Source organism: Pelodiscus sinensis, chromosome 3 (genome assembly GCF_052426305.1).
Source record: "Pelodiscus sinensis isolate ZL-2025 chromosome 3, ASM5242630v1, whole genome shotgun sequence".
Classification (NCBI taxonomy): Eukaryota; Metazoa; Chordata; order Testudines; family Trionychidae; genus Pelodiscus; species Pelodiscus sinensis.
This window is the reverse complement of record NC_143054.1, coordinates 93,999,234-94,023,658: the sequence shown is the minus strand read 5'-3', so window position 1 is coordinate 94,023,658 and position 24,425 is coordinate 93,999,234. Positions and strand designations below refer to the sequence as shown.

At 41.2% G+C, this 24,425-nt stretch overlaps 1 protein-coding gene across 5 annotated transcripts in view; it reads right to left on the bottom strand.

Annotated features, from left to right (window-relative positions):
- The window catches only part of LAMA2 (laminin subunit alpha 2), a 503,865-nt gene that overhangs the window by 126,558 nt on the left and 352,882 nt on the right, over positions 1-24,425 (bottom strand). For 4 of the 5 annotated variants that reach the window (XM_075924139.2, XM_075924140.2, XM_075924142.2 and 1 more), the window contains 8 exons: positions 22,488-22,667; positions 21,597-21,785; positions 21,371-21,504; positions 17,402-17,519; positions 12,206-12,340; positions 11,080-11,204; positions 5,951-6,037; positions 4,939-5,132 (listed from right to left, as the gene is read on the bottom strand). In XM_075924139.2, coding sequence (XP_075780254.2) covers positions 4,939-5,132; positions 5,951-6,037; positions 11,080-11,204; positions 12,206-12,340; positions 17,402-17,519; positions 21,371-21,504; positions 21,597-21,785; positions 22,488-22,667 — 1,162 coding nt within the window. The remainder of the gene's footprint in view (positions 1-4,938; positions 5,133-5,950; positions 6,038-11,079; positions 11,205-12,205; positions 12,341-17,401; positions 17,520-21,370; positions 21,505-21,596; positions 21,786-22,487; positions 22,668-24,425) is intronic. The other variant, XM_075924141.2, reaches the window with a different exon arrangement.

Sequence of the window (24,425 nt, the reverse complement as noted above, 5' to 3'; positions counted from 1 at the left end):
ATACTGCACTGACAATTTTGGTTCTATTACTACTAGATAATACACAAACCACAGACATATTTTTCTCATGTTTCCTTAATACTGCTTTAGTACTATGCACTGTTTTTTATACATTATCATTTACTTCACTGGGACATTTGGGTGCTCAGCACATCTGAAAACCATTTTACTTTAGGTACCTACCTATGGCTTTAGGTAGCTTTCTTTAGGCACCACACAAGGGAAAGTGGTCCATCTTTTATAGGTAAGTAGCTATATGCAACATGGCTTCAGGCATCTTTTGCAGTCATTCATAAAACCACAGAGAGGGTGTAAAACCCTGCCATTCTCATTTGATAGCATTTTACATGCACTTTTGTCTCATGCAGCACTGATATCAATGAAAATACATGGTGCAGGACAACAAAGAATCAAGCCTTGTAACACTGGAGCATTCCCACTAATATATGATTATATTAATGGACTAATACTACTTTTTCCATATAGAACATAGTGTCCTTTTTCAGCACTTACTGAAGTTTCCCATCAAACTCCCTGTTCATCAACAAGGAAATTTTGGCTCCTATGCAGTGGGAATACTTCATTCAAGAGAGCCAGCACTTTATGCACACTTACAATTCTCATGATGCCAGATTCAGGGCATTTTCTGAGAGGTATTGAAGCCCATGAAGCTCAAACTGGCATTTTCTGCATCTTATAGTATCAGGCCTGTTATGCCTAGTATACTTTAAACAGGGCTTTACTATTCATCCTCTTGAACAAAGACATACTTAGCTCTTGATGGATATGAGCTGTTATGTTGTTCCAAATCAATTTTGAGGTTTAATGACTATTTTAGGGTCTTTTGCATTATTTGTGTTGCACAGTTGCAGTTTGTCCAGATTATGTGTTAACTCAGTGGTCTCCAACCTTTTTACACTCAAGATCCCTTTTTAAAAGTCAGGGCAATTCAAGAACCTTCCCCAAGATCTCACCCCTTCCTTGAGGCCCGCCCTCCCCATTCCCCTCTTCTCCATCATTTGCTGACTCAAGCCGTTACTCTCTCTCACTAGGTTGGAACAAGAGGTGTGAAAGCTCTGGGAGGGTATTTGGGTGCAGGAGGAGGTGGAGAAGGGGCCACTAGCTCAGAGAGTAGGCTCCAGGCTGGAGAGTATTGGGGTTAGGTGGAATGTTGGGGTGCTGATCAAGTTGCAGGCTTGTGGATGTGAGGGTGCAGGAGTTTGGATTGAGTGTATGAGGGGCTCAAGGCAGGGGTATTGGGAGTATGATGGGCTCAGTACACACATTTGCAGTGTGTATGTGGTGCAGGAATGTTGTGGCAGAACACTGGGGATGTGCGAGTGCAGGAGGAGTGTGGGGATGTGAGGAGCTCAGGGCAGGGGATTCAGGTGCATGATGGGCTGAGGTCTGTGGGAAGTGCAGGAGTGTTATGAGGCTGTGGACAGATGGGGGCTTGTTGGCCACGTTTAATTTTTAAATAAAATATCCAACACAAAATTTTTCTGCATTGCATTTATTTATGGGAGGGGTAGGGGCCATTGACCCACCGAAAAACCACACAAGTGAGATGCAAAAAAACCAACCCCCCCAAACCTCACTGATGTGCCACCAATTGAGACACCTCACTTCCCTGGCACTCTAGCCCTCAGTCCAGTAGGACTGAGGTTCAAGGCCTCAGTCCAGATTAACTCTTCTGCGGTTCCAGGGTTAGTGGAATTTTTTGGCCCCTTTACACTCTGAGGTGGGGGCAAAACTAAGAGGTATAGAGTGGGCAGGATAAAGCTGCCAGTGATTGGGCTAGGGATGGGGATGCAGAATCTGGGTGGAGAGTAAGGTACAGAACCAAGCTGGGGGTAGGTGTCTGGCCAGAAGGGATGGGGGCAGGAGCAGGGTGCTAGTGGGGGTCTGGTCAGGGAACAGGGGGCAAGGTGCTGATGGGGGTTGAGGGGAGGGGGCACGGACAGCTCGGCCAGTACCTGGGGGTCTCCAAGGATGAGGATCTCTGGGTAATGCTGGACAAATCCACTCCGGATCTTGCACCACCATCTTAATGTGCTCCCCTCCCCTGCCCCATCTCCCCACAGCACAGGTAAGGAAGGAAAGACAAGAAAGTGTGCACTGTTGTTGGCAGAGGTGGCACGCACTTTGTTGTCTTCCCTTCCTTCCCTGTGCTGCCTTTCTTCCTTCCTGCAGCATGGCGGGAGGAGGGGAAGGGGAAGAATCCTGCAGCTACACACCTGATCTGTCTTCTCAAGAAGAGCGCCTGCTGTTGTAGGGAGGGGAAGAGCAGTGCACGTGCTTCCTGAGAGGCTCTGGCGTGCAGCCACGGGACCTTGCCTCCACCCTGAAGGAAACCGGCGCTAAGTCCATTTTTGCTGGAGGTTGTAGTTCCTCATTGGGGGAAAGGGGAACAAGAGGGGGCTGGGAACACCTCACGATTGACTGGTTGGTAACCACAGTATTAGCTGATTTAATAATAACAGGACCCAAGTCCTTTCTGAAGTCACTGGAAATTTAGGCTTAGTAAGGACTAAATGGGTACAGGCAGTCCCCGACTTACGCAGATCCGACTTACGTCGGATCCGCAGTTACGAACGGGGCTGCCCCAGAGTACACGGACTGCGGGACCTCGCGGTCCTGCCGCCCGTGTACTCTGGGGCTTTGCTCTGCGTCTCCCTGGTCTGCAGACCAGGAAGACGCAGAGCAAAGCCGCAGAGGCGCTCAGGCAGCGGGGCAGCCCTGCTGCCCGAGCCCCCCCACCCCACCCGCGCGGCTTTGCAAAGCGCGGGGAAGCCGGCGGCGGGGCAGTCCAGGCGCGCCTGGGGTGCCTCGCTGCCCGAGCTTCCCCCCCCGCAGCTTGGGAGCCGCGGGGGGGCTCAGGCAGCGAGGCACCCCAGGTGCGCCTGGACTGCCCCGCCAGCTTCCCCGCGCTTTGCAAAGCCGCGGGGGGGGGGGGGGGGGCTCGGGCAGCGAGGCACCCCAGGCGCGCCTGGACTGCTCCGCTGCCGGCTTCCCCGAGGCTTTGCAAAGCCGAGGGGGGGGCTCGGGCAGCGGGGCACCCCAGGCGCTCCTGGGCTGCTCCGCTGCCGGCGTCCTCAGAGGCGCTCCCCGTCTCCCTGGTCTGCTGGTCTCCAGCAGACCAGGGAGACGGGGAGCAAAGCCACGGAGGACTCAGGCGGCGGGACCGCGGTGCATCTCGGTCCGCCGCCCGAGTCTTCCTGGTCTGCTGGGGTGGGGGGGGGCGCAGCTAGTACGCCCCCCCCCCCAGCAGACTAGGCTTTTCTCCGGACGCCTGTGGCAGAGCAGCTGGGGTGCTGCCGGTTGGTCCCGCAGCGCCGCTCTGGGCGCTACTGGTGCAACCCAGCAGCACCCCAGCTGCTCTGGTCCTGATTCAGCCGCTGCTGGTCAGTTTCAGCAGCGGCTGAATCAGGACACCTGGGGCAGAGCAGATGGGGTGCTGCTGGGTTGCTCCAGTAGTGCCGAGGAGCGGCGCTACTGGAGCAACCCAGCAGCACCCCAGCTGCTCTGCCCCAGGCGTCCCCAAGTCAGCTTCTGCTGAAACTGACCAGCGCTGACTACAGGAAGCCTGAGGCAGAGTTGCTCTGCCCCAGGCTTCCTGGAATCAGCTGCTGATCAGTTTCAGCAGCAGCTGACTTGGGGACGCTTGGGGTTCTTAAGTTGATTGTGTATGTAAGTCAGAACTGGCGGTAAGTTTCAGCAGCGGCTGAACCTGGACGCCAGTTCCGACTTACATACAGATTCAACTTAAGAACAAACCTACAGTCCCTATCTTGTACGTAACCCGGGGACTGCCTGTACTTCAGGAATTTATCCAATATGAAAATAAATCTTAATTTTATGGTGCCTGTCTGCTTTGGTATTATATGTGCCTTACATGAAAAGAAAATAGCAAAATGAAAAAGCTTCCATTAAAATTCAATAACAAGATAAAATTCAGATAAAACATTAAAACCAATTCATTGTGCCCTGCCAATATATTCAAGTATGCATAGAATAAAAATATTATATATTGGGAGCTTATTGGATCCCTATCTGTATTCTGCTTTAAATGGAACAATGATGTGAAGGCCTGGCGGGGAAAAAAAGATCACAATTAAATTAGTTCCTATTCATATTTTTGAAGAAGAAAATGCCTTATTTCAATGCAGGATTGACTAAGTGTCTAAGAATAGGTTCCTCAACCTGATTTTTATGTGCTTTTGATAATACACAAGGAATTATCATAGAAAAATGAAACTGTGGGTTCAGAACAAACATAATATCCAATTTCATGGAAACCAAATTCCAAAAAATAATAGAAGTGAAGACAGTTTGAACCAATAAAACTGAAGTGAAGGGCAAATGGCATGTGTTTTGTAAAATTTAACTCAACAGTGTTCAGGATGGATTGATATTCATTTTATCTTTTAAACAAAATACTTTCTTTGTTCCTGAACAGATTGTACCGTGATTGCTTCTCAGCTGGATTTCAACAGGAGGTTGTGAACCAGAATGTCCAACGCATCCTATAAGCTTCAATGAATACTTCTCAGAGTTTATGTATGATTCATGGCAAAAAACAGTGGAGCTGCTGATTAAATATTTAGGAGAATACTAAAATATTCAATAAACTCAGATCTTTAATCTGTCACAGTAGAAGCCCCAACCTTTGGCAAAACTGCAAACTTCGAAACTGACTAAAAGAAGTCCTTCAGAGCCTTGCTGATTTTCAACGATAGTATTAAACTACACTGAAGATTTTTCCAGCAACTTGAGGCTTGTGAAAATGGGAGGGCAGAATGTCAGGGAAATGAGAAGTAGGGTATATGTTTTCAGAAAGAACCAGCTACAGAACTGACTGGCACCATAGCAAGATTCAGTTCTTTAGATGCAACAAGACCACCACGAAACCCCAAAAAGTAATATTAGTATACGTACAAATGCACTCCATGCCATCACGCACATGCCGGTGCTCGCAGCCTGCACAAGTCCACCCTGTGGATCCAGGTTTGCAAGTACATTGTCCAGTGACTGAGTCACAGGGGATAGGCAGTGAGCCATATGGATCACACTCACATTCCTTGCAGGACCGTCCTGGAGTTCTTGGATCACCGGTGTAGCCAGGGGAACATCTAGACATTAAAAATATCAACACAGATTTGGCCTATCAAGAATGATAGCACATTATATTTACCTTGTCTGCAGCTGGCAAGATAAGTCTCTTTTTTGGCACTTTATGACTACATATATATCGGGTAAGGGAGAAATGTGCATACCATCAGACCAAGTGATTATAGGCACAATCCTGTAGTCAAGGTTTTATTCAGGGCTGCAGGGGTGGACAAAAGTAAAACTCTACAACAGACTGACTTAACAAATTCCCCATGATCTGCTTATTATCAAGAGACCTCCAAATGCTACTGAAGATACTGCCTGGCTATTGTGTTTAAAAGTGAAATTTGTCCTAATAATCTACTAACTGTGGTCATCTTATTCATACTATGTTATTCAACTCTTTGTTCTGATAGCTGGAACAACTTCTGTCTCTTTTCTCCCTTGTAGTCAAGCTTAAGAAGGCTCCACTAATAGCAAACAAGTGAATTTTAGGATGACATTGAGTAATGAATATATGAAGTACTTAATTTTAGATAAATGTACTGTATTCTTTAGATCTTAGGGATACGATGTAAAGTAATATGGCGTAAAAAAGTCTAAGCCAATATAATTTTGCCATTATTGAATTTATCCACTGTCAATTTATAGTAGGAATTGGTGAACTACCTGATAAATCCAGATTTTAAATCATATATACAAGAGGAAATAACTTATCAAAGGAAGCATATTTAGAGGATTTTGTATTATTTACTGACATCGACTGAAAGGGATCATGCCTTTTTCTACATTATCCCTTTTCCAATTCTCTCACTCTTGACCCACACAATTACCATACCTTTCACAGTACTGGCCTTCATATCCAGGTGGGCAAGTGGTACACCGGTAATCAGTGAGACCTTCCGCAACACAAGAAGGGCTAAAGCTGACATAGGAGGGAAAAAGAATAAATACATTTCTACTGTACTCCATTAGTTTGTCATCTCACTCTTAGCAGCTGTACAGGGCCAGTAACAGAGTCTACTCTTCAATGTTAATGTCAGGATTTTCTCACCCACCTATGTACACTTAGGCCGTGTCCAGACTCAGGGGTTTTTTCGGGAAAAGTAGCCTTTTCCCGAAAAAACTTCCGCTGCGTCCAGACTCAAGCCGCGTTCTTTCGAAATTATTTCGAAAGAACGCGGCTTTTCTTTCGATGGCGGTAAACCTCAATTTACGAGGAAGAACGCCTTCTTTCGAAAGTTCCTCTTTCGAAAGAAGGCGTTCTTCAATGTAAAGAGGCCGTCTTCGAAAGAGAGCATCCAGACTCGCTGGGTGCTCTCTTTCGAAAAAGCGGATTTCTCTTTCAAAAGATCCGCCTGCAGTCTAGACGCGATCTTTCGAAAGAGGCTCTTTCGAAAGATGCTTTCGAAAGAGCCTCTTTCGAAAGAAGCCTGCAGTCTAGACATAGCCTTAGTGGAAAGATACTCATCAGTGAAAACAATTATTCTGTAAGTCCCTAGCTGTGATGTGAATGGTATCAGAGGATAAAAAGTAAAGGGGAAAATTAGCCAAGCATCAGTAAATGTTCCCACCCTAGCCATATTTTGCTGATTTTCAAGTTCTCTGGTCTTTGTTTTGTAATGTAGCATCTGCTGATGTGTATGGATACCTCTGCCTTCCAATGGATAGAATCAGACCTACTTAAACACTTATTTATTATTATTATTGTTATTATTATTTATTATTATTATTACCACCACCATCATCAGAGGGCCTAGAATTTCTAATTGTGGGCCAGCATACCACTGTGCTAGATTCTGTACAAAGACAAAACAAAAAGACAGTCTACCAATGTGAAAACAGTGTAAATGTAAGACAAGGGAACAATAGAAGAATGAAAACAGATGGGAATTCAAGGAAACAATGAGACAGTATTGGTCAGTGTGACAGACAGTGATCTCACAAACCAGCAGCCTAACTACTGTCAATTTTTTTTACAGGAATCAAGGCAAATGAGAGTTTGAAGGAGGGTTTTGAAGGTAGGAATTGACATCATAATAGCTGTGAGATGGTAAGTAGTATGTGGATAGGCCATGTGGGGTCTTGAGCAGTGTTCCCTCTAAAAGTTTCTCTCCTTGGCTAGGTTGAATTTTCTTTTGGCTGGGTTGAATTTCTTATGTGCACCACCAATATTGAGGTAGTGTGTCGATGTATACCACCAATACAACAAAACACATACTGTGTGGGTGTGTCTACACAAATACATATATACATGTATTTTAAGTAGTCCATATGTGTGGAATAAAATATATTTAAAAAAACACCTGTGACTAGTTGTTGTGAGGTACACTTAGAAACTACAAAGGTAGGGAATTAGCCTTCTTCTGTTAGAGGAAGAGTAGAAGCCCCAGAACAAATTAACACATGGTTTCAGGGTGTGTGGACATTGCATGTTTCAAAGAGCTTGCAAATAAGGTTTCATCCTACAAAATAACTAGCATTACACCTAGTATTTGCTACTTCTAACTCATAAAAGCCGGAACTCTACCAGATAGCAAAGGTCTGGCCTTAATGCAACACAATTTTCCATGTATTAATTAGTAACACAGGATTTTAAAAAATCGTTAAGATATCTGCAACGCTCCAAAAATTCTGTTAAAAAAATTAAAAAACAACTAATAGTCTTTAGGACTATTCACTGTTTTTCAATATTTTTACAGATACAGACTCACAGGGCTACCCCTCTGAAACTGTTAAAATAATCTTTTCTTTCTTATCTTAAGCCATTAACACCTCTATGCAAACTTTGTTTGAAATGTAATCATACAAATGTCCTCCTCCCACACACATTCACACCCCCCCCACTCACACACCAGGCTTTCTCCCCCCTCCCTCCAAACCAGCCTAACAGAGAGGACTGCAGTGAGTCGGATACTGCAAACTGCCCCATGCCTCCACCTCACTGCACAGATGCTAGCACTCAATCACTCCCTCTTTCCCCCACCTATCCCATGCAGTCAGCCCTTTACCTCCCTCTTCCCAGCCCAGGAGGTTTGAAGAGTCTGCTGGGTTTCTGTCTCTGCCTTCCTCTTTTTCTCTCTGTCTCCTCCAGCAGACGGGACTTTCCACCAAGCCAATTAATTACTCCTTCCTTCCTCCCAGCCACTCATTCCCAGCAGGGAGTATTAACTGCTGTTTACAGAGGCCCCGTCTCTGCCAATCAACTGATTTCCCTGCTTGCGCAGGGCTCAGAACATAACTGTGCGGCCACTCAGCCACATAGCTTAGAGGGAACTTTGATCTTGACAGTGAAGATGAGAAAATTATGTTTGATGTGACAGAGATAAGTAGCCAGTGCAAACAGAGAGATTATATGGTCCAAGTGAACGGATTAGGAAAACTATCTTTGCAGGAACATTTGGAATGGCTATGAGCAGGACAAAACTGCATTTGTCAAAACCAGAGAAAAGGACATCACAATAATCAAGACAACAGATGAGCAAGAGTTTTAGTTGTGTGGTTGGACAGGAAAAGCCATTATCTTAGGATATGTGTACATGGGGAATTGATACCATGGTTATGGTTCTAAGAGGCAGGCAGAATCGTGGTGCTGTGAGAAAGACTTAGGAGAGGAGGGGTAAATAAGAGCTCTGTTTTAGCCACACTGAGTTTGAACTGGCAACTAGACATCCAAAAGGAGATGCTGGAGAGAGAGGCTGAAACTTCAATTTAGATAGTAGGACACAGGTCTAGAGTAGGGCAGTGAATCAGTAAGTCACAGCATAGGGGACAGCTGATTTGTTTGTTGTGTATAAGATTACCCAGAGGTAATATAGAGGAAGAAGAGAAGGAGACCAAGGACAGAGCCCTGTGGAACTACAACTGAATGTTGATGGGCAAGATAAAGAGGATGCTCCTTCTTTAAAGGAGTGTTCGGACAAGTGAGATCAAAAAAAGGATGGGATAGCATAACAGGAAGCCAAGGGAGGATATGATGTTGATGATATTGAAGATGGCTAGCAGGCCAGGGAGCATGAGGATGGAATACTGGTTCTGAGCTTTGACTAAGAAGAGATAATTAAAGACTGGCAAGATCATTTGCAATGATCTCACATTCTTGCCCTAATGCTACCCTAATGAAAGAATAATTTCTTTTAGCTCAAGCAGTGAATGCATGTATTTTAGACACAGAAGATAATGAGTTCTGTTCACTATGCCATATTTATATGGTAAATTGGTGACTGTAGTGCACATCCATGAAAGAAGTGGAATATTAGTAAGTTGGGATTCTATACTCAGTTTTTTTTTAAATGGAGAAACACAGTGAAGCATCAAAATAGTACAATGCTACAAAATGTATCCAACTGTTTGTGCCTGGAGTGTCAAACCAGATTAATGCTAAAAAAGCACTGAGGGTGTGGTGTCACAGAATACCCATTTGGTCTACTGCAGTCAGCATCCTTATAATGCATTAAATCAATAGTGCTTGAATGAGTAGTAAAAATTACTCCTTTGTATAAAATATAAACAAATTGATCTACTACTCACAGACTCATTATCCAACACATTTTCATCTCCATGAAAATAGATCCACATACCCATAAGCAACTCCAGTTTTTCAGTTCATCATATTTGTAGTTGAATGCTGATTGTGCAAAAATATAACAACATCTTTAAAAACTTAAAAGCCTTATAAACTTAGCTGGGTTCTTGTAAAACTTCAAAAATAAAAAAATTGAATTATATTAATGAAAAAATGTTATTTTATCACTCCGTGTCATCCAATTACCAGCTCGTGTGTATGGCACAAAGGTGTCTGTCATTTTATTATTACTCTTGCAATACAATGGTTTAATCTGAGTTTTTTCACCTCTAATATTGTCTTAAAGAGCTTGCAATAAGCAAGTCAAATGAATATCGTCAGGCTGGCAATTATCAAATCTAAGGTAAACTAATAAGCACAAGAACATCTTTTCTTTTTAATTAGGAAAGGAGGACCATGTCCCAGAGGTTAAAGCGCTGTACACTGCTATGAAGAAGGCAGATTTAAGTCTCATTCAAGTTTTTCACTGTCTATACTGATAAGAGTTGGTAGTTATGGAGGTTGCACAACAATTTCCTAAGGAAAAGGGAACACCTTGAATCATCCTTAAGTAACTGGTTTGGTTGATCTAGATTCAGTGCTTATTTTCTTAAGGCTCTTTGCCTCACATGAAAGGTCATGGAAATCTTGAGTGATGAGGATGGAAATCGGAACTTTTTCCACCAACCCTGCCCCCCTCCCAAAACCACCTTCAAAATTATAAAACAATGAAGACAGAAGATGACTTCTCAAAGGGGAAGAATACTGACCTATTAGCCTATCCTAATGGCATAGAACATGGCTTTGAAGAAAACTGCATGTCCCACAGTCTTTCAAAAGCGTTAAAGAATAACTCCTAATGGTACCTATGGCTTCTCATTACAATAAAAAACAAAGCTCAAGTATCATTTGTGGGGAAGAAGGAGAGAGAGGGAGGTAGGAAGGTTCATTATCATAAGGCAACCAATAAAATGGATACTGCAATAACTATATTGCTTTTAAACTATTCTATCTTTCACAAATTGCCTAAAACCCATGTAACATTAAATAAGGAATCAATAAATTGCCCAGTAGAAAGCGAAAAGGCTGTAATACATTTATACTAACACAATACATGAGCAAAAGACTATTTACAGCTCCCTTGTGGCTACATTGTACTTGAGCTCTGCTTTAGCTTCACTTATGAGAAACCTTTTGTAACACATATTCATTAGCTCTGGAGCACTGCTTTTCCACCCATTATTAATTTATTCATCACTAATTAGCAAGGGAGCAATCCCTGACTCTTAGCAAGATCAATTAGTGGAAGTGGATTGGACACATTTTAGCATGCACTTATCCTGTGTTCAGCTGACCGAGAGCACTGAGTGGCTAGAAGAGGCAATCTAACACTACAGGCTTACTTATTGGTGGCAATGGTTAGAGGACAAGCACAAGGATGGCAGTCCTCTGGAGATCCTTGGACGTTCCCGTAGAAGCCGACCGCGCACCTCTCACAATGTTCACCAGCTGTGTTGTGCCTGCAGTTCTGAGAGGAGGGAGGGAGAAAGAAAAGAGAACAGTCTGTGTTTTGTTCCTGGCCTAAAGGAGTCAAACATTTTTAGATACAAGGGATTTTTGCATTGACAAGTATTTAATTGCTGACTGTCTCTGATGTGATTGTTTCTGGAATTGCCTTCTTTCAGTCTCTCCCAGAAGACATGCTGTGTTACATATGGGTTTACATAGAGGTGGAATATTATCGTTTATTGTGAAACAAACAGTGAGTTGCACGTTGGGCATAGGCTTACACGCATAATGGGGCAATCACCTTTGAGTGCCTCCAAGAAGCGGAGTGCAGTATCACAGTCCTTTTCTCACCCTTGGCACCTTCCGCAGGCTATTGGGTTGTGGCTTGGCCTTCTGGCCCCGTCACAAAATTCAGATGAACCCCTTCAGTGGTATTAAAAAGTCCAGTAGTATATTTGACCTCCCCAAGGTCTTCAGCCCTGGTCTTTAGCATCGTAAATTAGGCCATTTGTTCAGGCTCCCAAATAAGATCTATCCTCTGCTTGCAATACATACTCCATTACCTAGGGCTGGCAAGGAAATCCAGGCCTGCTCACCACTCTGGATTCCAACTCAGGGACTCTAAACAACAGCCACACACTTCTTACTCCTGTCCATAGCTGCTTTTTCCTGAGGATCTTCTCCCCTGCTCCTGTTATCTCCATTTCTCAAGTTCTCTTCTATCCCCTGACAAGAGAGGAGCACCCTTCTTCAAGACGTTTTCTGCTTCACCAAGCAGTAGTTTGGAGGAGAAAATATACACTACAGAATTAGAATCCTTAACTCAAGGTCATTCTGGAAAATCTTTGAAGGCAGACAGAGATTCATGGTTTTGGTCCAGCAACTTTTTCAGTGTCCCCTCTTTAAGGCAAGAGATTAAAATATGTCCTTCATATTTTCAATTTTGGCACACAGCAGATTAATTTTACATTAAGTAGAAAAAAACAGTGCACTGGGATAAGAAGAATCTGGGATTTATACCTGACATATAGAGGTTTCAGGATCACACACATTACTATGTCCATGACATTGACATGCAGCGCAAATGCCTAGGGTTGGTCCAAGACTCCTGACAGTTGATACAGGAGGCAGTCTATAAAATCCGGGAGAACATGCCTAAAATAAAAGAGAGGCAAACACAGAGTGGATGGATAGTGGGAGTTCAGCAAGCTCATCTTCATCACCACCACCTTTTACAAGTTGACATGCCTTCATCTATGTAATAAATACCAGAACCAACAAAAATTTGAAACACAACTGAAAAATTCCTGACTCCAGCCTTTTCATACTACAGTTGGAGAGACCTTTCATTCACACCCATTTCATCCTCACCCAGAACAACTTTATATTTAACAACCAAACACTTTGTCTAAACTATGGGAATAGCCCTGGTACCTGGGATAGCTTCCCAGAATACCAACCCCTCCATGGCCCATCATGAGGAAACATTTCTGGAGAAGTGCACCACTCAATTAAGGGCATTAAATTTCGGTTAATTTACCAGTCAATTAGTCGATGGAATTTCCATCAAATACTCAACTAGTCAATAGGCACTTCCGCATTCCTCCTTTGAAATGTACAAGAGCCCCAGTGTGCAGCCAGGGGCCAGGAGAGTAGGGCACCAGATTTGGGAGTGGGTCTGGGTGCAGGAGGGGGGCAGGAGCGGGGAGGCAGAGGATTGGGGAAAGGAGGGGCCGTGTGCCAAAGGCAAGCTCTGGCCAAGAGATTTACCAGCCAGCCTGCCTACTTGGCCATGTGCTTGTGTGAATAACTGAGCAGGAGGGGAGGCGAGTGTAGTGCTTCATGGCTGCCTGTTATTCAAACAGGCAACTCCCATTGGCCAGTTTCTGGTCTGAAACTGGCCAATGGGATTGTGCTGGGGGCGAGAGCAGCACCTGAAGCCTTCCCCCCTCTCCTCCAAGATTACAGTTGTGAAAGGGAAACAGGGCCAGGGAGCCTTTCTTCTGAGTGTGTGTGGGGTAAGCAGGATATGCATCTAAACACACTTGAAACAGGCTTCATCAAACAAAGGCACACCATTAGAGAAGTAGATCTCATTATGGAAGGAACCATCCAAATATTCCAAGAGAAACTGCTTCAGTACAGAAAATAAACCCCAACCCCATTGTTTGCATACTCCTAGTTATCACCCATCACCTCACATTAGAACTCACATGGGGTATTTGTTAAGCTAGCACATCAAGTGTCAGTTCATGTCAAGGCCTCTAAGTCTCATTAAAGACTGGCAAATGTGTAGCTGAAAACCAGTCTAGCTTACCAGGCATTAGTTATTGTTAAAATAAATGTTAGATGTAGAGAAATGTATTTAGAGTTTGGACTTTAAGGAATGCTTGTGAGTTTCTGCATGTATTAATCTCACTTATAACATCTTTATGCCATGTTATAAGGTAATATTTAAGTGTTTGCTTTGTAACTATAAGTGTTAGCTATGAAGCTGGAAACTCCCAGTCAGGAGAAAACCATTATTAAGTATGAAATACTAATTTGCCACAAGAGGTGCACTCTCCTGCACAAAAAGGTTTGTAGACATAACAAGAATCTTCATGGAACATTAGTGACATAAGACTTTGTGGATTACACCCCTCACACCCATGAAGAAGGGAGGTACACAAACTCCCATTTCATTATAGTTTGAACTCTGGGAGAAGGGAATAAAAAGGTCCTCTATCATGCTGCTTGGAACTGAGAGACAGTGATATTTCTGGCCATAAGCAAGAGATCCCCAAAATGCCTAGATATCACTCATCTTCAAAGGTAGCCTACTCAACACTTTTAAAAGGCAAGCCTGGGAGCTCAAACTCATAACTCTGTGAGATACTAAAAATCATGGACAGGATGGAAACGCTGGAGTTATGGCTTATTACAACAATTTATTGCCCCATAACAACCTCTTCCAGTGGCTTCTCCTCTCCTGACCTTTCCTCCCTAAGACTGGAGGGAGGGGTAATTAAATTGACCACTTCACCTTAAAAGATCCTTTGAAACATGTATTGTTACATATGCTAAACACTCTGTTCCACCTTGTATTTATTGGTAGACACTTTGCACTTTCAAAAGTGGAATATTTGAGTGGAGAGTTAATTGACATGTGCTTGACTACGCTCATACAATAGCCTGTAGCAGTATGTTAAATTTATAATCACTGGTGACCCATTAAGAATCTAAGTAAGAGATAAAGCAGAAACACAATTATTTTCTTCAGAGTCAGAAGTAAGTAATTTCAACTCACTTTTATTTTGGCTTAGACTGTTAAAATCAGTGAAGCACAGAAACAGTCTATCTGCCTTTAGCATGGCTTGTGAGGAATTCTAATTTAGTGGAATAATCTCAAATGGGAGTAATTTATTCCTTACTAGGGATTCTTCATTTCCTCCCTCAAAAATGTCCTTGTCTAAAATAAACTGGTACAGTGGGATCTTTGCAAGTGCTGAGAGCCCCTAAGATTGGGAGAATATATATATATATGCGCAATTTTTGGTACATCTTAAGCTAAATGGAAACTCCAACTCATTTGTTTAATATGATATTGACATTCTTCTCATCTGTACTGATTTTAAAATTACAAAATGATCCAGAATATGGGTATAATATCAAGTAAATTATGAGCATGTTGAATGCATTTTCCAGAGCTATTTTTGAAAGATACCAGCAGTGCTTATCAGGAAAGAACTCTGATCCTTATATTTTGGACATGCACTTGAATACAAAGTTTTAGAGGTGACCAATGTCACCTCTGAAATATCTGAGGGATGTCTTGACTGCACCTGCTGCCGGCAGAGGGATGCAGATTAGTCAGGTTGAAATTGCTAATGAATCGGGGATTTAAATATCCCGCACTTCATTAGCATAAAAATGGCCGCTGCTTTTTTTTTGGCGCGGAGCTTTGTCGGAGAAAAGCAGCAATCTAGAGGCTGATCTTTTGCTAAATAAAGCCTTTTCTGATAGATCCCTTATGCCTTGTAAAACGATGCAGAGGGATGCAGTCTAGACATCCTCTGAGGTAAAAACACTACATGCATAGTTCTTAAGAACTACAGTTTTGGGATATTGACTATATCAAGCAGTAGAAGTTATTCCAGATGACTTCACAAGCTTTACAATCTATGGGCACATACTAGAAAGCCACTGGGTATCAGATCTTTCTCTTTTCCTACAGGAATATGGGGGTTTAATCCTTTATAGAATATTCCATTAAAATATATGTTGAGAGAGTATTAAGATTCCACAGTTAAGCAGGAAATGGCAACATTATAACTTCAACCGTACCTCTCCCCCCGCCATAAGTGTGTATTATGATAAAGTTCTAACAATATTGACACATATAAGAACTGAGTAAATCATGGATTTTTTAGTTTGCTTGTAAATTGAAAAATTGAAAGCAAGTTTGGATTTGATTCAAACTAAAAACAAAATTTACAGCAAATTGAAAAGATGAAAGAATTTTGAGTCAGGCTGAAATGAAAAGGTTTTATTTTGATGCAGTTTATTTTCTTTTGTTTTGATTTTGGGCATCACAACAAAAGCCCAATTTCCAAAATTCAAAATCTTTTATGAAATGCAACTTTCATCCCTACACTGCTCTACTTTTGGGTGTCTGACTTTGAAACATTAATAAAATTGTTCAATGAAGGTTTTCAGGATATTATAAAAACTCATTTGATAAAAAAGGAAGAAATCTTTTTCTTTGTGGAGAAATCATTAACTAAAAATTAGGTGAAATTTACCAAATTACTACTGTGCATATTTGTTAGTATATAGCTTGTTCATGACTCATAGTAAAAATTTAATATTTAAAATTCAAGATGATTTTATTGGACCCAGAGGTTACCTGTTGTTTCTATTCCCAGACTGGATGGACGCATCACTTAGGATAATTTTTCAACATGATTCTGCACACGTATAAAATAAAAATTCACTACAGGGAAAGATTTTGTAATATCCACTCAAAAATCTGTGGATGATTTGGGGGAACATTCCTCCCTGTAAATACATTTGATAGAATATTTGTGCAATACACACAAAAGGGATGTGAATGCAGGTCAAATGAATTTATTTTCACAATTTTGGGCTGTGTTCATCCAGAGATAAATAAGAATGTGTGATAGTCTCTTAACTCATGGCTGCTTTGCCAAGTATCTAACTTCAAATTCACTGCAGGGAACTGGCTAAGGATATACCAAGCCAATGACAGTATCTGAGCATTTTAAACAATAGCCACGCTCTTCAAACAAGTAAAAAATACAGGGCAAGCCATGTACATTTTAAAGCTTCCAAATATAATTTCAAATCCAAGCACAGAGATGAAATTTCCTTCTCTTTTATCACTGTATATGAATATGATAAACTGATATTTGTAGGCTAGCCTCTAGAGAAGAGTGATATCATAAAAACTTAAATATTGCTCAGCAGTATGGGCACCCCAAAAATGTAGGTTGTTCGTAATGTTGAAATGTACTGTAACTTTGAACAAGACCTTACAGACTTCAGACCTGGTGGGGGGGGGGGGAGGGGGCAGAAGCGGGGGGTGGTAGCAGCTGCAGCCACAAAGACAAGGTATCTTGGCTCTAGGTGGGAGGGAAGTGATGGAGCTTCTGACGCTTGAGGCATCACGGCTCAGGGGAGTGCTACGGTTTTGCCCTATGGGAGCGCTAGACTCAAAGACAAAACCTCAATCACCTGAAGCCCTGAGCCCTTGGCAGTACAGTATATGCTGGAGTTTTTTGTCTCCCCTGATGCCTGATTGATTTCTTCTGGTTCCACATGGTATCCAGTTGACCAGTAAGTCCATAAATCTGGTGTTCAGATCTTTGAGGTACTACTGTATGCATGTCATCACTTTCAGCAGGTTTCATTGGCTCTCACTGCTCACACAATGCAGGTGCAGAGACTTTGATCCAGCAAAACTGAATGTGCTTAAGTTTAAGCACAGGAACAATTCCAATGACTTCAGTAGGATTACTTATCTGCTTAAAGTTAAGTAAGTACTTGTGCTTTGAAGATTGAGGACATGGGGGGGAAGGAACAGAAGGACTAAATTAAGAGAGAGCATGTGGCTTTGTTAAGCATGGTTATTGTTTGAAACTCTCCTCATACTAGTACAGCTGAAAGATAAATACAGAGTAAAGACATGTAACAGAGGTTAACCCGACATTGTACCTCACATGACAAGCCAGAATAACCTGGTGGGCAGTCACATTTCTCAATCAAGTGAACATGAGGACTCATTCCAAACACATTGCTTTCTTCAGCAACTTCCATTGAGATCTCAGAAATTCTGGAAAAAAGAAACAGGTAAACAGAGCTTATTGACTCCATAAAGCACCATTTCAATGCAAGTTCAGAGTCAGCCAGTATAGGAGAAAAACATTTGGCTGTCCTCGAACTCTGTTGGCCTCAAAGACATGAGACAAAAATTGCTCTATTTTTGCCTTACGTATGAAGGAAACTTCAAAGCCAACATTCTTTCAATCTCATTTTCCATTTCTACCCTGCAGTTTAACTAATTCTTCTACTCATCTTCCATTTCCTCTCTTTTATTTGCAGGAAAATGCTGAGAAAACCCGTATCTGATTCTTTATTTGAATAGATCATTAAAAAATTGATGTCACATAATAAACCTGGATCGAGTTCACAATTCACAAAGGTGCAACAACTGTATTCACTAAACATGCTTCTAATGAAGCTTTTTAAAAACTAAAATATATCCCCAGTATCTAAAGCAAGATAACAAGCTGTAGAATAGACTTCAAAGATATTGGACAGATAGTTGCCTTTTAGCAGCAGTTTTTAAGATATTAGGCAGAATTCATTTCCCCCTTCAGAATATGAAGGACAAATATGCCAAATGTTAAAACAAAGAAACATACAGAAGTTGGTTATTGTCAGGAAAGATGTTTCATGTTGGTACTGCTGACTCTTTCCTTTCCCAAATGTTCTCTTTATTATGTAAATTTCTTATACCCTTATCTCCTGCCCATCCTCCCCCCACATACATTGAACAGACAAAATTATTCTTAAGGGCATGAAATGGAGCATGGACATAGACAGCAAAAGTCATTTCTAAAGCATTATTTTATCCCAGGAGATTGAAAAACTGTTGCTTTGCTGAAAGGATATATTTTATGGATTTCATTTTTTTTTTGTTTAAATGAATACTAAACTGTGAAAACATTTGCTCTTCAAATAAGTAAAAAATATAGGGCAAGCCATGTAAATTTTAAAGCTTCCAAATATAATTCAAATCCAAGCAAGGAGATGAAATTTCCTTCTCTTCTATCACTGAATATGAATACTTATTATAAGAGTTAAATCAAAACAAAGAAGCTAATCCAGCCAGAATTTATTTTATTAAGTATCTGTGTGTAGGCGTTAGTACAAAGAAACGTATGGAAATAATTAGCTCCTGTTCATACTCCCAAACCACCCAACTCACAGACTTGCCCCCCCCCCCCTTACAATTATCTGTTTGTCTAGGCACGTCTACTGCAATTGTCATCTTGGTATATAGGTGCCAACATTAGGAAGACCATTAGCAAATCTAGAGCGAAATCCTGACCCATTCAAACCAATGTGAGTTTTGCAATTGACTTCAATGGGATCCGGAGTTCACCTCTACTATCTTAAGTCAATGCAATGTTCCAAATGACAGCAGCATATATACCTTTTTCCTACTTCAGAAGGAGGGTCACCTAGAATAGAGAAGTAGAATAAGAAAAAAAGGATTTCAAAATAAATAGGGCCAAAAATATTGTTTTGTATGGAATTCCTTGTACACTTAATATAAAAACAATGGAGTGGAATCTGCTTCCCCATCATCTTTAAAATATAGGGCAAACCTGCACTGCAAACTATGGTATGATGTGAGAATAGCAAAAATAGCAAAAATAGCCATACTTGCAGGGATGGGTTCAGCATAAATTAGCAATGCAAGTACAAATCCTAGATCACTGGCATGACTATACATGGTCCATACTAAAACCCACACTGCACCGTAATCATAAATTAAAGGCAATGCTCTGTGTACAGCACAAACTGTTACAGAGCTGAATTAACATTACAATTACTTTGGGACCACAAAGCTACTTGTTGTCCAGGGAAAAGAGTTACTTAAGTTAGGTTAGGTCCAGTTGCTTCCTGAAGCATGTCTAAGGGGAACCAGTGCAATAGGCATGTAAAAACCCTTTTAATTAGGTAACTGGTTACATGATAAGTTTAATGAGTTAACCGATTAAACTGGGAAGGTAGGGGGCTTCCCTGGCCAGGTTGAAACATCCCCTCCGCCCCCACTTGCAGGGGGCTATTGGGCTAGAGCAGCCCCCCTACCTAAGGTGTGTGGGAGGCTGCTCCAGCTCCCACCGGTTAACCATAACTGGCAAGCCTCAACCATTAAAAGCGAGGCTTACTGGTTAACCATTAGCATCCCTAAGTATAACCACTGCTATCTTATTATCACCTAAGATTTAACAGTGAAAGTGAAAGCATAGTTCCAGTCCAAACTAATTTATTATCAGGAACGAAATACCTGAAAAGCAAAACAAAATCTAATTTGAATCTATGAAATAAATGTTTCAATTTTGAGTGGTGAATGAGAAAAAGGAGAACAACATAATGAACACAGTAGGAGAAAAATGTTTGCTTTTGGATTTTTAGCAGAAGCCTCTAAATCACTCTCTGTAATAGCATAGCTTTTGCAAAACAAATTATAAATTATATCGCTAATAAAAGGCTAACATTGGAATTAAGCTATTTTATACTTAAGTCTGCCATTGGTTCGAATTGTCATTGATGGTATTTTTCTACAGACTATCATCTGCACCTCTGCTTTTTTTAAACTTTTGTGTTGAAAGAATATTCATAGAAAATTTAAAAGCTATTAATTCCTCATTGTTCACGTTGAAAAAAATGACAACACTCCATTATAATAATTTTTTCTATAACTCATCCCCCATATTTTATTTCTAATGGCAACTGGACGAGAAGAGAAGCTTTTGCTTGTTAAGAGTTAGGCTAAGTCTACACGATGGGGTTTTTCAGGGATACCAGAGGTATTACAGAAAAAACTCTGCTGTGACCAAGGAACACGTCTGCTCTTCTGCTTTTTTTGAGGAAAGCAGACACACTCTTTCAGAAGTCTTGTCTTCCTCATTCCATGAGGAAGATGGGCTCTTCTGAAAGAGATGGGTTTTCCAAAATTTAGCCCAGTGTAGACTGGCCAAATTTCGGAAAAGCCTCTTCTGAAAAAACTATCGGAAAAAGGTTTTTTGCATACCTTTTTCTGATAAATCATTGTAGTCTAGACATAGCTTTGGAGTCCAATTCAGGAAAGCATTCAGGACATGATTAAAGCACATGCTTAACTTTACATCACTGGACTTAAGCACATGTTCAAAGGTAAGCATGTACTTAAGGGCTATTCTGAATAGGGTTGGACTTAAGTCTGTGTTTTAACTGCTCTCCAGAATCAAAGTCTATAGTTCTTAGCCACATACCCCATGACTTTTTAAAGAACTGTGGCAACTGCAGCTGCAGGGGACAACCAAGTTTTGGAAAATGGATAGTTAGTTTCTTTAAAATTACTTAAATAAATTAATAATAAATAACCATCAGCTGCTTGTTTCACTTTTAGGGCATTGCTACTAGTTTTCAATTTCTCTGGTACACAAACATTGTTACACTACAACTTTTTAGTGCTACCACCATACTAGTACCTTATTGAATTTTTATCTGCTTCTGCTATATTGGGTTATGTGTCATTTTAAGAGGGTACTATTTACATCACCAATTGTTTATTCATCACTGATTGTCAAGAGACAAATATTTCATAGGCTACAATCCGTATTTATATGAAAGCACAATATCTGCATAGTATTCACATCTGTTTACAAAATATATTTTTGGGTTTTTTATTGGCTTTGAGATACTGAGAATACAGGTCTCTTTTGGCTACAACAATTATGGTTTTCCTTTGAGTATAATTCCTTTCTCCCATTTCTCTAGTTTTCTTTTTGTACAACCTGCTGCTTTTGTGCTTATAGCTTGTTTCATGATTTAAAAATTCAGTTTGAAGTCTCAAGTGGATTAGCTGGGATAGCTGAAGTATTTCAAGCTATTGCATAAAATTGTTACCTGCTTTGTCTCATGATGCTGCCATGGGAAGCCTTAATAAGAATGTAATGAATGTTGTATAGCACATCCATGAAGTCCTCATGTGTCACAGAACTACTGGTTCTTGGACCATCACCATGGTATCTCCATTCATGCTGAAGAAAATGGTAACACAAAATCCAGTCAACTATTTGTATCAACAGAACCAAAGATTAATATTCTGAAACACAACAGATTAAAATGTTACCTCCGTCATCTCTATCTCATGCCTCGTCAGCTGGCCAATCAAAGGGGCAGCCATATGCCGGATTATAATCCTTGTATGTTTTGGAGGCCCACCTCTGATAATGACCTGGGGATTATAGGTGGCAAAACCTGTCTCCTCGCGTGCTTCAAAGTAGATAGCATATTTCAGTTTCCCTCCATAAGCAGTCAGCTAAAAAAGCAAAATAAAGCATACAGAGACACGAGTTACAATTAGCTACAAATATATCTCTGTGCATGTAAGTATTACGAATACATGTATAGAAACATCAGTGTGTGTGTGTGTGTGTGTGTGTGTGTGTGTGTGTGTGTAAGAGAGAGAGAGAACACAGAGGTCTGTGCTACTTGAAACATACAGAGATACAGGATTGTGCACAGATATATATTAAGATAATCTATTTCTGCAGAAAGTGAAACAAATGTTATGTCCCTCTTTGTTTGGCTCTGTGGGAATATTAATATTCCCACAAATCCAATAAGGGGCCTTCAATAGTACAACACATAATAGAGCCACAGAGATGGATAAGGCCCAAAGAGAAGGTATTTCTCATAGAGAAGGAATTCCTCATATCTATCTAATGATGCTAGCTATCAATTCCTGTGATGGCCAAAAAAATTTCATAGTAGCATATTTCTTATATATTTGCATGAATAAATATCTTCTTCAAGATGGTATTGATGTTATAGGATTCCAAGTTTTGATGACAACTAATAGAATTTCCTATTATTTTTCTAAAACTTTTGCCAGAATAAATTGGAACAAGAAAAATGTTTATTCGTTGCAAAAATCTTCCAGTGATTTTGTCAATACAAGAATTAGAAGCTTTTGTAAAACATCAGTTTTTATCAGAATTTAAAGAAATCTTATCTTTACCTTTCGTCCTTCAAACTGCTCTGGAAGTTTCCAGTAAATAGGTCCTGAATGGATATCTTGCATCACCAGTTCAATGTCAGCTACTATCTCTGGATGTTGGAATACAACCCCTCTGGTAGTACTGTCCTGAAGGTTTTCATCTACCAGTGGCAGAACCACCTGTTCTGGCTTCAAGGTCACCTGAACGTATTAAAGGTATTAAAAAGAAAAACAAGTTTATTTTTTCAAGCTTTTTTCAAGTAGGCAAAGTCTTGCTATGCTTTTACTTCTATTATTTTAAAAACTGATTGCACTTACTTTCACACTAGATTGTAGAGTCCTTAGTCATGTGAGTAGTCCCACTAAATAGAACTATTAGACTAAGTTTTCTACTCTACTATGCTCCCTTCATATTCAGTGCCCATGAAAGGGGGGACCAGCAGCAAATATGAGCACATGTCTGCAAGCTCTGCCTGTTGTTTCAGTCCTGGACCACACTTCTGTTCAGAGTCTAAGAATCTTACATTAAGATGAAATACGCTTCTTATAAGATCCAGATCTTGGATTGACAGGTGCATTTTTGTTATACTTATTCACTGGGCAGCCAATATGAGAATAATTATTTACTATTAGAGGCTCTAAGATCAGTGGCACTGAAACTATTTTTAGGGTGGGAGTGTTGAGCTGTGTCCTCCCCACACCTATTCACACTCCTCACCATCCCAGGCTGGTGAGTCCCCAGCAGAATGAATAAGAAACATATTGGCCCCCTCTGCCCCAAGAAAGGAGATGAACTCTGTGGATGCACCTCTAAACTTTGGATCTGCATTGCCCAAGGGCAGCAACTGTGAGTGGGGTACAGAGAAGGATTGGGCATGTGAAGGGGACTTTGGGATTGCTGGTCTTAAGGACCTGAGAGGAAAATACACTGCCCAGCCTACTTGGGGCGGGATTTTTACTCATGGTGCACATTTATGAGCCCTGTTTGTGGTGTTTTCCCAAATTAATGCCAAGCTACTTCCCTCCTTTTATTACAAGTTTCTTTTCTACACTCAGATTCTGTTTGTGAGTGGGGAAGCATTGCCTCTCAGAGGGACCCAGAGGTGGTGTGAGAATTTCTCAGACTACAGCTCCATGTGTGGGGCCCTAACCCTATGGCTGGGCAGGGCTGATTAAGCAGCTGGGAGCTGTCCTGACACACGGCTTAGAGGGAACCTTGTATATCACAGTCATGTTTTATTGTAGTATTGCTAGGAGTTACCTGTAGACAATTCTCATTTGGATATTGAGGTATCACGTATTGCAGAGGCCCTAATTACCAAATGCTAATTCCAAAAATAGGAAGATTGCTGAAGACCCCATACCAACCACTTCAGCAGATTTGGACATTACATCTGCACAGATGGTTCTATTATCAGAAAGTCCTTCTGCACCTGCTACTGACCAAGGATCGCAGGTGTTTCCTGAGTTCCAGAAAATCTCCCAAACCTAGAACTAGACTGGACTTGAAGTAGTAGGATGTAGGCTTGGCTTGATATGAGTAATTGGACATGGGTGGGGCCTCATTTCTTGGGAGACAGGGTTAGGGAGATAAGTGGATTAGTGGTCAAGATAACAATTAGAAAATATCCCAAGAACCACACAATGAAATAAGGAGTAAGTTGTGCATGGACAATTTGTGGACGGAGTATGCTGTACAGGGATTGGTTCCTACAAAGCAACTGAGCCAATCCCAAAACACAGGATGCAATGCATAGCAAATGCAATATCATCTGCAAATGTATATAAAGGAAGAGGGTTTGCTGTGTACTGTTAGATGTGAGATACAACCTACAGGCACTCCCCAACATTTGTGTCTGATCCACTCAGAGTAGCTTTGCTATATGCTAAATAACAGAACCTGAGTGTTGAACCGAAGTGACAATACTGGAGTCACACTGAATTCTTGGGGAACCGTGT